Source organism: Diabrotica virgifera, chromosome 3 (assembly GCF_917563875.1).
Source record: "Diabrotica virgifera virgifera chromosome 3, PGI_DIABVI_V3a".
Lineage (NCBI taxonomy): Eukaryota > Metazoa > Arthropoda > Insecta > Coleoptera > Chrysomelidae > Diabrotica > Diabrotica virgifera.
In genome coordinates, this window is record NC_065445.1 from 97,662,680 (window position 1) to 97,677,886 (window position 15,207).

The following is a 15,207-nucleotide window of genomic DNA, read 5'->3' on the forward strand; positions in this document are numbered from 1 at the left end:
TTTCGTTTGTTGAATTTGAAAAAATTTAAAAAAAAATTAAAAAAAACGGTGTATTTGCCGGCTTAAAGCAAGAGTAACTTTTAGTACTAGAATACCTCATAATTTAATACTCTACTCTCAAAAATGTCTAAAAATTTAAAGACCAATAAGTTATGAGATAAAATATCCGTTGATCTACCCAAGACGGATCGATAAAATCGATTCATCTCTGGAAGAGAAATAAACGTAGCAGTTTTCGTTTTCCTAAATAGAATTTTTATCAATTCTTTTAAACTCAAAAAACCAAAAAACGAAAAATTTTTCAAATCGATTTTTTAGAACACTGCGTATTCTTCCGAGTTAAAGCAAAAGTACCTTTTAGTACAAAACTATCCCAGAATTTAATAATCGAGTGTCAGAAATGCTTAAAAGTTAGACAGAAAAGTTATTCGATAAAATATCCGTTTCCGTACCCAAAACGGACCCCTATGACCGGTACTAAAAATTGACAATTGATTGACATTTGACAATTGACCTCTGGAAGATAAATAAGTGTACCAGTTTTCGTTTTTCCAAATAAAAGCGTTCTGTAGTTATTTTAAAGAAACTAATTACAAGACTTCGATATGCTTCTTCTAGACCAGAGGTTCTCAATCTGTGGTACATGTACCACTGGTGGTACATATCATTATTGGCGGTGGTACACAAAACACGGAAAAAACTAAAATAGTAGTACTTAGTAGGTATTGATAACACAATTTAAAAGTATAGGTGGTACCAAAAATAATAAAAATAACTGTAGGTGGTACATTACTCAAAAAGGTTGAGAACCGCTGTTCTAGACGAAGCATATCGAAGTAGAGGTCGTCCGCCAACCAGATGGTCTGATGACATCAAACGGATCGACAGAAACTTGATGCAGACAGCACAGGACAGAAATGCATGGAGAAGACTAAGGGAGACCTATATCCAGCATTGGATAGATCCGGGTTGAATTATGACGATGATGATTTACAAGACGCCATCTTTAAAGAGCTCTAGCTTTCCACGGAAACATTTTTGAACTAGGTGAATTGAGTTAAATTTTCTTAAAATTATCTGAGAAATCTCCGGTTTTCGTTTGTTATGAGAGCTTCTGGACATCCTGTATAATATAATGGGTAGGTAAATTCCCTACTATATCCAATAAATTGTAAAAATTGTTTATTTACTTTTATTGCATTTACTTAGATAAAAATATGATCTAATTGTTTGTTTATACGAAGCTGAAGAAAAAGGTTGATGGGTGGTCGTAAATCACTTCGCACTTGTTAATATTTTTGAATTTAAACGTATATTGAGTAAACTAGATATATAACACTATTAAAAAATAAAAGGTTAATATGTGTGTTGCTTCTCTGAATGTTTTGACTCGAATGGGGTTCTGGAATCTGCCTTTGGTGAACTTCAATCCCCTCTGCTTGAGAGCGTGGGGTAGTAAAAAATGAACCATATATGTATTAATATTAGCCGCATTGGCGTACTGGTTCGTATTGTCAGATATCAGTATAAATGTGCGTAAACATAAGTCCCCCCTTGAAACCATCGGGTTTCAATTGGTTACTTACAGTAAAGTCACCAAAAACAGTCAGATCCTTTACATTCTTTGTACTAGTAATAAAGCATGTAAATGTAAGTAAAATAGTAATAAAGTAGGATATATACAAAAACGAAAGTAAAATAGCAAATTAAAGGTATTTAAAATAAAGTAAATTTAAATTGTTCAAAGTAAAGTAAAATCAAAATTGTTCGACGAACAGTAAAATTAAAATTGTTCAAATAATTGCTCACTACGCTTCACTGTCCGAGCTAAATAGTAACAAAGCGTAGAGTCAGTAAAGTTAAAATTGTGCAAAATAAAATAAAAAAAATTAAGATTGTTTAAAATAAATGTCTCACTGCGATTCACCTTGAGACGGTAACACGCACAGTTTCACCACAGGTCTCTTGAAGATGCTGGATGCGGTCTTCACCGTCACGGAGCGGATAACGCCGTCCTTACCGGGATGAGTTTCGAGGATGCGTCCGAGCTTCCATCTCAAAGGTGGTAGACCATCTTCTTTGATCAGAACCAATGTTCCGATATGTAAGTGTTGTTGACAGTTCTGCTTCCACTTTACTCGTTGTTGCAAAGTGGAAATGTACTCCTTGGACCACCTGGTCCAAAAATGTCGGCGTAGCTGCTGCATTCGTTCATATTGAGAAAGTCTATTCTCCTTAATGTCGCAGTAATTGATGGGGTCAGGAATTGACGTGAGGGTATCTCCAATCAGGAAATGCGCAGGAGTTAAGGCAGTAGGATCACTAGGGTCGGAGGAAAGAGGACAAATGGGTCTTGAATTTAAGCATGCTTCCACCTGACACAGAAACGTGGTAAAATGTTCGAAAGTTAAAGAGGCGTCGCCGACCACTCTTTTAAGGTGGTGTTTTACGGACTTTACTCCCGCTTCCCATAATCCACCTTGATGTGGCGCTCTAGGAATTATGAAATTCCACTGTATCCCATCACAAGCTAAATTAGTTTCAATGTCAATAGCGTTAGAAGCTAAGAAGTTTTTTATCTCGTTTTTTGCTCCAACAAATGTGCTTCCATTGTCTGAATATATTGTTGTGCATTTACCTCGTCTAGACATAAACCGACGTAGGTAAGGCTGCTAAGAAACAATCAGTCGTTAAGTCGCTTACAACTTCCAAATGGATGGCCTTAGTTGCAAAGCAAACGAATAATAAAATATATGCTTTGGTAGTTTTGAAGTTTCTTCCCGTCCTGTCACGATAAAGGAAATGTTCCAGCATAGTCAATGCCGGATGTAGAAAATACCCAGAAGAAGTTAAGCGTGAAAATTGATTTCCATGAGAGGAGATTTGTCTCTTAGATTCAATTGATAAGTGAGGATAAGTATTATATCCAAGCAAGTACAATTGTTGTAGAGTCGTGCCCATTGTACGTGTTCTCTAAATTGAGTCTAATTGTAAATTGTAAAGTGTAAGTTGTAAATTGTAAAGTGTAAATTGTAAAGTAGTAAAGGAAGTAATGAAGTAGTAAAAGTATTACAGAAAGTAAAAGTAATACAGAGTACTATATACACTCTAAGTAGTAGTATTAAAGAAAAAGAACACCGGATAGTTGAAGTTCGTATACGGTGACGCTCTTAATTGAAGCTACCTTTATTTAGGAGCAAAATAAGTTTAAGATTAATTTTCTCAAGTTGTGTCAGTACATCGTAGGCCAAACGCATACTCCAATGCATCACAAAATCTATGCAGTTGAATGGAGATATGATTTTGGTAAAGAAAGGTGTGTGTATTTTAAGATCGTTAAGTATGGACAACAACTGTGAGCTGTAGTTTGACCACAAACTGTGTAGGTCATGGGGCAAAGACTCATCCCATGAAATCTTTAATCTCCAAAGTTTTTGAAGTATAATTTTAGAAGTAGTGGTAAAAATAGTAAATAATAATAGTAATATTAATAGTAGTAAGTTGAGAAATTGTTTTGTAAAGTCCACCCAAGAGGAAAAGCGGTGTAAGTTAATATGTTGTTTGGTAGAGTCCCCCCAAGAGGAAAGGGGATGTTTGTAAGAAATTGATAAAGTAAATATACCGTCATTGTTTTGTGAAGTCGTCTCCTTGAAATAAGTTTCACAGAATTTGCCGTAGTGTGTATGTGTTTCGTTGAAGTCAGTTTCAGTCGAAACGTAGCAATTCTGTGCATCATTAGAAGACTTAGTAGCAGAAATAGGGCCTGAAATAATCCAACCCAGTTTAGTTTTGTGTAACATGGGACCATAGTTGGTTCCCAATTTAATTTGACCAATGCACAGTAAGTCCCAAAACGTGTCCGCACCAATAAGTAGGTCAATATTGGCGGGTTTGTAAAAAAGTTTGTCTGCAAGAGTAATATGATTTGGGATATTCAGAGTGGCAGGGTCACATGAAAATTGTGGCGTGCATCCTGTGATGTTAGGCAGTATTAAGCAAGTCAGTTTCTTGTTAAAATCATTTATTGTCGATTTCATTTCAACAGACACACAATAGTTAATGTTTTTGTGCATTTGAGCGATACCAAATATAGATGTGTTAGTCTTTGTTTTAGGCAATTGTAAAATGTTGTGTAAACGTTGACTAATAAAGTTAGATTGGCTAGCGCTGTCAAGTAAAACTCTACAATCGTGTAGATTGCCATTTTTATCAGCTACTTTAACCATGGCAGTAGAGAGTAAAATTTGTGATTTGGCAGGTGAATGACATGTTAAAGAAGAATAGTTAGAAGAAGTCTCGTTGGCCTGTGGAATGTCAATAGGAATGTCAGCCTCTACAGAAGTTTGTTGAACTGGCTGCTTTGGAAAATGCAACAGAGTGTTGTGGACCTTACCACATTTCTTGCAACCGGAAGAGTGACATTGTTTTGTGGAATGATTGTTGTTTAAACAATTAATGCACAATCGTAAACCTTTAGCTCTATTTAAACGTTCAGAAGGTGTTAAGTTTAGAAATGATTCACAATGATAAATGTTATGGTCATTGTTACAAAAAACGCATTGTTTTGTTGTGTTAGTAAGAAAGGTCTTTGTTTTTTCCCTTTGTTTAAAGTTACTATTAGATTTATTACTTGACTGTTTGGTTTCGGTTTCCAACGTTTGTAGCATTCGACATTTATCTTTTAAGAATTCAGTCAACTGAGAGAGTGTGCGAATTTCGCTAGCATTAATTTTGTTCTCCCAAGAGCGTCTGGTAGCGTTATCGAATTTGCTGGTCAATAAGTATATTAAAATATCGTCCCAGTGTTTGGTGGGACGTTCCAAAACTTCCAAAGCATTTAAATGTTTTTGTAACCCGTTTAGAAGTTGCCTAAGTCCAGTGTGTGACTCTTGTTGTAATGCCGGTAGGTTAAATAAAGATTTGATGTGAAAATTTATTAGAAGTTGCTTGTTTTCAAACCGTTCTTTAATAAGCGACCATGCTACTTCATAATTTGCATCACATATTTGCAACGAGCTGATTGTTTCTGCAGCCTCCCCTTTTAAGGAGAGCTGTAGGTAATGGAATTTTTGGACATTTGCTAGAGCATCGTTTTCATGTATTATGGATGAAAAACTGTCACGGAAAAACATCCAGGTTTCCAGGCTCCCGTCATACGAAGGCAAATTCAGGATAGGCAGCTTTACCGAATGTAGAAGGTTGCCCGCCCGAGAACCTGATGTGCTAGCACTGTCTTGATGGTCGACAGGGTTATCAGGAGCTTTAGTGTTTAAAAAGTGTGTTACCTCGGCCATTAGCGCATGAAACATGTTCTCAAAACTACATCGTTCTGGCTCATGAACAGTTCTATAATTTTCATCACACTTACTGTCCAAATTTTCGATGATTTGTTGAGCTTCTTCAAATTGGTCAATCAATTTTTCAGCCCTTACAAGCCTAGCATTTAACTCCGTTAAATCAGGCTGATCTTGTGTTTTAATGGTGTTAAAGTATGCGCTAAATCTCGTAAGGTGATTTTTGATAGTTGTTCGTTTGTTCTGTTCTGTTTGTAAATGCTCTGATTCCTTTTTGTTTTGTTTTGACATTGTGATCAATATTCAAATAAAAAGATAAATGTAAAAGGAAATGTAAAATGCAAAAATACCTACTATAATATTTGTTAAAGTAGAAGAAAGGTGTAAAATAAAATGTAAAATAAATTATAGTATGTACCTAATGTAGATAATGTCAAAAAATGTAAAAATTGTAAAATGCAACAATTATAAAATGTAAAAATACCTACTACCTATAATAATTGATAAAAGAAGAAGAAGCGTCTAAAGAAAAATATAAATGTAATTAAATGTATTATTGTGTAATGATTCGAGCCCAACGTATTTGTAAAATAAATGTTTAAATAACCCTTAAAAAATGTTTGTAAAGTTTGTGAAATAAATGTTTAAATAACCCTTAAAAATGTTCAAAATTCGAAACTATAAATATTTAAAATGTCAAAGATAAAAATGACACCCCGTCTATGACATAAAAAAGATAAAAATGCAGTTTGCCCGTGAAGCAATTAAATCTTTTAACATAAACTCAAAAATGTCTTATCGTAAATAAAATACCACGTTTCTGTTAAGAGGAAAACTGACAGAGCGTGTTGCGACATTATGAGTGAAATAAAAAAATGTAACAGAAAAAGATAAAAACTGAAAACGGAATTCAACCCAACGTGAAAAAGATTAAACGTAAGAAGAGATAGAGAAATTTCTGTCAAAATTTGGTATTTATGACCCTTAAAATAACACCAAATGCTAAAATTTATTAGCCTGTGGATAGTGTGGATGTCTCGTCAGCCGAGGGTATGATCAGTGGCGTGGTAATTTTATGGTCAAACTACGTTTTGTTCTAATTTTTATCATTGTGAGAATTAAAAAAACCAACTAATATTTTTATCTCCACCACTGAGAGCGGTCAACTTTTTGGTTGCCTGTATTCTTCGGGACATATTCGGGACATTTTATCACAAAGTGTAAATATTACTAATTTTACCGTCTTGTAGGGTATCTGCGTTCTCTTTCTTTTCCACCATTATTATATATTATATCTCTCTTTGCCGACGTTTAAATTAGGACCCACTTGAATCTCGCTTCAACACGCGCCTCGACCTCGTCGTGAGAATTCTCCATTATCAGATTTCAGTACTTATAAATCAAGATATTTTAAGGGTAGGTATATGAAAATGTGAACACTGACCTTTTTTAAACTGGGCGTGTCTGTCTGCCTGTCTGCGATCACTAGGACACTGGTAATTAATTATATATTTGCTCGAAGAACCAAAATGTTTGTTTATACGAAGCTGAAGAAAAAGGTTGATGGGTGGTCGTAAATCACTTCGCACTTGTTAATATTTTTGAATTTAAACGTATATTGAGTAAACTAGATATATAACAGTATTAAAAAATAAAAGGTTAATATGTGTGTTGCTTCTCTGAATGTTTTGACTCGAATGGGGTTCTGGAATCTGCCTTTGGTGAACTTCAATCCCCTCTGCTTGAGAGCGTGGGGTAGTAAAAAATGAACCATATATGTATTAATATTAGCCGCATTGGCGTACTGGTTCGTATTGTCAGATATCAGTATAAATGTGCGTAAACACTAATTACTTAAAATAAAGATGTTACAGTTTGCTATTAGATTTGAAAAGTATGTAAAAATTCCGAGACATTATTAAGGAAAATAATATTTAATAGGATACGATTGTTTTAATGATATACAAATTAATTTTTTGTATTATTCATCTTTGCGGTTATCCTGCCAAGTTGTAAACGGTTTTAGATTAGTGTTTTTTAAGCATACTCGACAGGGTATGACTCAGAAAATTGTGGTGATATGAATATGTTTGTATTACACCCTGAAATAATTTTACAGACACACAATTTAATTTTTTTATACGAAATAACTATACAACCATCCTGCCTCTTTGAAAATAGATTTATATTAACCTTCTTGAGATATGTGCGAAATGGCATGACTTAGAAAATCGTGTAATTTTCCACGAATTTTCTTACAAATTTTTTAACTTTATATAGTAAAAAAGGTGTAACTAAACATCCTGCCATTTTGAATAATGTCTACTGAAATTATTTATTTTATAACAAAATTTATTTTATGACTTAGAAAATCACGGAACCAGAGTGAAAATTTTATACAGAATTTTCCAAGAAACAAGTGCAGTTAAATATTAGGTGACGTCATGCCAACATTTTTTTTTGGTCATTTTGAAATAAATATGATTAATTTATTAAGTTGGCAGGACTTAGAAAATTATGAAAATTTGATTATTTTCATTACATGTTTTTATATCTGTATACTCCCTTAGTCCTTTTGCAACCATCCTGCCCAAAAAATTTTCTTCATAAAATAGATAGTATCCTGTTATTCTATGGATATGGCAGGACTTAAAAATTCATCGTCACTCCCAATTTTTTTTTCATGGAAAATCTAATTTTCACAGGAAACCCGTGGATTTTTCCACATATTGTAAGTACCTTCTCTAACCTTCCAGTATTGCAAAGGGCAGGACTTAGAAAATCGTGGCGGAACTTCTGTTAATATCTCCCAGTTTAATTGAACATAAACGGATTTATTTGCATGTTTAAGTAAATTTAAGAATATGTATGTGTGTAGAACAATTGTATACATAGATACATAAAAGAACTTAAGAAACAAATAAAATAATAAAACAAATTTTTTTTTGAGATTTATAGCAGATTTTTGAAATGAAATCCATCTTTGTCGGACAATCAACTGTCTAATAGACCTCCTGAGAGTTAAGGCATCATTTCTAATAATGTTACAAGAATCAATAATTTTATCAATTACTTAGTTCTTGTCTCGTATTGATATTTTCTCGATAAACCATTTCATTTAATTCATTAATTTATACAGGATGAAATTTTTTTCTAATGCCAAAACAAACAAATTTTTTAAATCCGGACCTGATATTTTTTGTTTGAATAAATCAGTTGATTGGGTGGTAATAGTGTAACGATTGACCAAAATAAGAGACACGTCGATCTTGCCGTTCAAAAATTATGACGAATAAAATTTCTGTAAAAATTAACAACTCGCCCTGTATAATATTAAACAATGGGAGCAGACACATTTTAATGGTCATTTGTTAATCCCCATAGAAGCCTGCATACGAGGTGGGAGTAAGTACAGTTCCTCATGACTCACCCTGTATATTATACATTTTAAAGTAGGTGTATTTAAAATGATATTGCCAATATTTATGAGTTACGTTCCTGGGACGACTTTATTGGAAGATTCGATTACATGAAATCAACCTTAAGTTAAGAATATTCCTGAGAAAAAAATTATAGCATGTGATTTGTCTTTAAGAAGACAACCACATGCAAGTATGAGAGTAAAATTCTCCTGCTGGTGATCCCATACTATGATCCCTGGACTAAGACACAAACCGAGCGTTCAATGTTACAAGTATGGGAAAGAAAAATACTTCGAAGGATATAAACTATCAGTGGACACGAAGAACAAACAAAGAGTTAAAATAATTATATAAGGATCCTAATATAATCGAAGCAGTAAGAGCTCAAAGACTAGAATGGTTAGGATATGTCAAAATAATGACTAAGTTAGAATGCCAAAAATCTTGTTAAGCGCTACAATATGTGATAAAAAGAGAAGAGGAAGGACTAGGACCAGATGCATTTTAAGTTAATTACGACCTGAGGTATCTCAATGTAAGCAATTGGAAAGAAAAAGCGAAGAACAAACAGGAATGGGGGAAGATTGTAAACTAAGCCATGATCCTGCTTGACTCGAAGTGCTAATATTTTATGAATATATGTTTCAAAAAATTAAACACCAATAATTACTACTAGATATCGTGTATTATCCTGAAACTATTTCCTTGTGACATTTTTATAATGAACTATTTTAAATGGGAAATAAGCCACAATTTTACCAAAAAATTAAATTTTTTAATAAATAATAAAATTTTTTGATAAATAATAAATATTGGGACAATAAAGTTTACAATGAAAAAGGAATGTAATAACACTCTACCTTTCCTCGATGTTTTAGTCTCAAAGAAAGATACTGGATGAGACTCAAGTGTATAGGAAACCAACACACACTAACAGATATCTCAATTACAAATCAAATCACAACATCAACGTTAAAAAGGGAATCATTCAATCCTTATATGATAGAGCCAAAATTACTTGTTCTAACGAAAATTTATTTTTAGAAGAAAAACATTTGTTAACATCTGTTTTATTAAAAAATGATTATCCTTTATCGTTTATAAATAAGGAATTGTCAAGATTGGATCGAATGGAACAGAACAACGTAGAACGGGATCCTATAAAATCCACAAGAAATAATACGAGGAAAATATCAATATCATATATAAAAGGACTATCCGAGAAACTCAAAACAATAGGAAATAAATTCAACATTTCAACAACATTCAAAACAACAAACACATTGAGATCTATTCTATCTAAAACTAAACCTAACAATGAACAAGAAAGAAGAAAGAATTGTGTTTATAAAATACCTTGTGAATGCGAACAATTTTATTTATGTGAAACATCAAGATCATTAGACGTTAGAATAAGTGAACATCAGTCTTATATTAAAAATAGAGAATTTGATAGATCTCAAATATGTCAACACGCATGGGATAATGAACATAGAGTTCAGTGGAGAGATTCAAGTATAGTCCTGAAAGAAACAGATAGTAAAAAGAGAAAAATCAAAGAAGCGGCTCTAATTATGCTAAATGAAAACAATTGTGTCGCAAATTCCTCGGAAGAATGCAGTAGGATGTGGTTACCCATACTAAAAGAGGAAGTCAATAGAAAGAAAATACCACGATTAGTAAGGCATTAACATATCGAGTTAGTACATATTTTATATTTTAGTTTTATTTATATAATATCTATGTATTATTAATATTACCTATTTATAATATTTAAAATAGCATACATACACTAAAGTCAGAAATTGGTATTAGTTTTGAGAGTAAACTAAATGTAAGCTCAAATACTTACAATGTCGGGATAGTATCACAGGTTTTTTCCTGGTTTTCCCTCGTGATTTACTGTGGAATCTCTAGCGCGAGAATTTTACTGCCATCGTTGCATTTGTTGTCTTTTTAAAGACAGATCACATGCTATGATTTTTTGTGGCGGATATTCTTGAGCTGGGGTTGATTTCATGTAATCGAATGAACTATCTTTTTGGCAATATCATTTTAAAGTCTTTTACTTTAAAATGTATAATACATGCCTGAATTGCCTATATAAATGAGTCAGATTAAATAAATTATTAGAAGAATTTTTTACTAAGCAACAACATTTTTGTTTATTTAGTATTATTTTGTATTTTGACAACGACACCCAACTTGGGCGTCGAAACGTTAATAAATTTCATTTTTTTGGTAAAATTGTGGCTTATTTCCCATTTGAAATAGTTCATTATCGTATTATCCATTACAATGGACAAACAAAGAGCGCTAGTAAACTGAGAGAACAATTTAAAAATCGTAGACCTGCAGCAAAGCAGTAAACAAAAAAGCAAAAAAATGGGAATAGATAATAAGTAAAATTGAGAGGTAGTGTGGAACAAGTAACCTCATTTTCAATATCTTCTGCCTATTCTGAAAAACCGTCTAGTATCTATTATATTGGGAGCTATCATGAATTCTGAGATTGTAGATATGTTCCGTTTGAATAAAAATATTTTCGTCATAAAGCAAATTACTGAGAAATCACTGAGAATATAGTCACTGAGAATATAATCGAACAGTATTTTTATGTCTGATTGACTTGAAGAAAGCATTTGACACAGTAAGACTCAAATATGTAGGTAATCCATCTTCTTTATAAAAAAAAGTTCCTCTAGATATCATAAAAACTATTGAAAACATCAATCTACCAAAACAACAAAATGGTAGTCAGAATAGATGGACAACTTATTACAGACCCTATACATATAGGTAGGCAGCGGAATAAGACAGGGAGACTCATTGAGCCCTATTATTATCAATTTAATCATGGATGAAATCACAATCATCAACAAAGGAAGAGGATACAAAATGGAAAACAAAGAAGTAAAAATACTCTGTTGCGCAGACGACGCAATATTGATAGCCCAAGATGAAGATAGTCTGCAAAGATTAGTCCACAGATTTAAGAAAGAGCAAAAGAATTCAATATGACATTTCATCTCAGAAAACTAAAACAGTAGTAATCAGTAAAGAACCAATCTCAGATGTAAAATAGATATTGATGGCATCAGTATTGAACAAGTAATGGAAATAAAATACCTTGGAATTACACTGTCTAGCAATGGAAACCTGGGCAAGGAAGTAAGAAATCAAGTACAAAAAGCAAATAGACTTTCAGGATGCCTCAATAACAGAAACAGATATATTAACACTGAGATGAAATCAAGAATTTATAAGCCCACTGTAAGACCAATAATAACATATGCATTAGAAACAACACCCGATACAGCCATAACACAAAGACTACTGGAAACACTAGAGATAAGAGTACTGAGAAGAATTACAGGAAACACACTGACTGATTGAAAGAGGAGTGAAGACAGAAGACAATGAGTGTATAAACCAGTGTTTCCCAACCTTTTTTGGGCCATGTCCCCCCTTAGCCTTTCTTAAATTCCTATGCACCCCTCCTATGTAACATATATAATTTTTAATAAGTATTAAAAAATTGAATTGTTCAAAGATTTTTCTATATAAATTTATTATTTTACTTTGGTGAGATTTTGTACTTGATGCTTTCTGCACAGAGATTTTATATGAGGTTCCAATTTGGTTAGCTTCAGTCTCAAGTCTTTACGTTGTGTTATATCCAGCTGATTTCTTTTTTTTACCAGAAAATCATTTACTGCACTGAATTCACATTCAGCTAAATATGAAGATGGAAATGGTAGCAATAGTTTTCTTGCACATTTGGTTGGACTTGGATATTTGATTTCTCTTTCCTCGCAAAGCCATCGTTTCTTTTTGATTAAATAAATTTTTACTTGTGTCATTATTTTGCAATGATTCTGCGAGTTCTTGATACTGCACATTTGATATATCAGATAAATCCTCTAACATTGGCTGCATCATATCCATGTCCAAAATCAATTTGTTTTAAATCAGAAAATTAGTTAGTAAAACGGTGTCAGTTACTTCACATTTTTGGAGTCAATGAAACTGTTCAAATTTTTTCAAAGGGTATCAAACAACTCCACAAATCTTTTCAAGCATGTTAGGTAGCCACCTTACTTCAGTATGAAGTAAAAGTCTCATTGGGTCTTATTTTGTTCTTCACAAAATAGCCTGAAGAGACGCTCACATTTGGTATTAGCTTTAATAGCATTAACACACTTTATTACTGAATGTAGTACTTCATTTAGAACAAGCAAGATGTTTTTAGCTACCCAGTTTTCCCTATGGATAACAAAATGCACAATAATCATTTCTGGATTCGCGTCTTTCGTCAATTTTAAGCAGCCACTTTTCTTGTCCATCATAATTAGGAGCACCATCTGCATCACAAGATTTTATATTTTTTAATGGTATATCATTAGGTAGTGGTGCTTTCTAGTCATTTACAGAACAACAATTTTTCAACAAACTACTCTTTATCTTACCGAAGTTATCAATACTGCCTCACTGTCTCTCAAAGTTTATTCATCCATTTTCACTGACAGATTTCTTAATTTCAGCTTTTTCACAAGTTGTTTTTAGTATTTTCATTAATTTTGTCTATTCTTCTGCTAACAGTATTGTTACTGAGTTGCAAAGCTTTTACATATTTGTCACAAATATTTTTCAAGAACCGTTAAGAAATGCTGATATTGATTATGTTATTAAATTCTCCTCTATAGTATGATTTTTTCCTTTTTAAGCAAGTCATAAAGAAATTTAATAATTAGCCTCAAGAACACGATTATTAGTTGAAGTATGAGCAGTAAACAGAGACTTTAATGTTCTCTTTTTAAAATTCTAAGTTTGACTTGACGCCGAAAAACATCCAGTTAATATTTTGGTCTAGCAAAATATCTAACAATTATTTACCGTAATTATTTAAGAATTTGCTTTTTTTGTTAAATTTGGTGCCGAAACCTAGCATTGAATTTAAATGACCAGTAGCGAAATCTCGGCGAAAGAGTTAAACTCGTGTCGAGTCCATTTTCGAATTGCCCCCCTTAAAAATCAAATTGCCCCTCTGTGGGGCGTGGGCCCCACGTTGAGAAACACTGGTATAAACGAATGGACACTAAATACAAAAAAATGGATTGACCACATAAGCAGAATGGGAGAGACACGTGTGGTCAAAATATAAATCACCAATCGGTAGAAGAAGTATTGACCGACTGCGCAAAAGATGGAGTGACAACCTTCCACAGAGGTATCAATCCGCCAATGAACAAGCATAAATGCTTATAAAGAGGAAGAAGAAGAAGAAGAAGAAGGACAAGAATAATAAAAATAAATAAATGATGATATGAGAAGCTGTTGTCAATATGTTAATGATCTACAATTATGTATACCTACTATTAGTCTAAAAAAGCCAACAAAAGTAATAATAAAAATACGATTTACCTGCCCGTAGATCTTTCTGCCCTGTAAGTATCCATCTTCGACAACGACCACTCCATCGATGGGATCTGTGTGGTCTAGATGATCGATGAAGTCTCGCTTGCTAAGATATACCGTGACTTTACCATTAGGTGTTGTTTTCTTGAAAACTTTGACGGCCACCACCATTTGTTGTTGTTTAGAAAGGTTGAAGGCGAGTTACGCGACTTTGCTATATGAGTTGCGTTTGGTACTTCCACCAGAAGTGAAGAGAGCATGGAGCATGAGAGTTTTTAAATGATTTCTGAGGGTTTCCTAACAGGATTAGAAGGACTAATTGGATATACCGATGTAGGATTTCCTTGACTAATTGAACGTGGGGGATTTGTATGCGTTATGTAAAGGCATTCGTTCATTTTATTATTAGAACCAATTTCAACCGAAATACTGCGACGTTCCAGAAAAAATAATACATATTTCCTATAAAAATGATTTAAACAAAATATAAATAGTAATTGTATTGGACAATGTAAAATTTTTAGCTCTATTACTTCATGGCCTGTTGAGCTTTATCGATTAAATAAATATAAACATGATTTAAGCGGCTTAACGAATACGCGTCACAAAGTTATGTTGCTTGTTAATCTTATTAAACTGAATTAAAATATTTTGAATAACATCTTTTGAAATATTTTTTTTATTTTGCATTGGAATCTCTTTGTTGTATATTTATTTGACCCGATTTAAATCAGGATCTACTCTAGGGGTACCTGAATATTCGCTCCGTGCATGACTGACACGATACCTAGCGTATTCGTCTGACATTGTTGGCGACCACAATTTGACATTATAGTAGGGGAGGAGAGTATGCTAAATTTGCAGTTACTCGAGCGCTATGGTGACCTATTGGGTTGTGAAGAGTAGGTCCTAAAACCAAAAAACTTAAGTAAAATTTTCCATTTAAGTGGGGACTTTCCATTTTTTAATATAATTTTCCATTTCCAACAATCGTTTTTTCGATTATTGCGCCATCTCTCCATAATTCCAAAAAATGTTTCGAATAAAGTTACTTATTTTTACGTAAGGAATCC

At 33.1% G+C, this 15,207-nt stretch overlaps 1 protein-coding gene across 1 annotated transcript in view; it reads right to left on the reverse strand.

Annotated features, from left to right (window-relative positions):
- LOC126881975 (arrestin homolog) overlaps positions 1–14,402 on the reverse strand; it is a 40,291-nt gene extending 25,889 nt beyond the window's left edge. The window contains exon 1 of the mRNA XM_050646723.1: positions 14,141–14,402. Within this exon, the coding sequence (XP_050502680.1) occupies positions 14,141–14,305 (165 nt within the window). The 5' untranslated portion in view covers positions 14,306–14,402. The remainder of the gene's footprint in view (positions 1–14,140) is intronic.
- Positions 14,403–15,207: the final 805 nt, after the last annotated feature.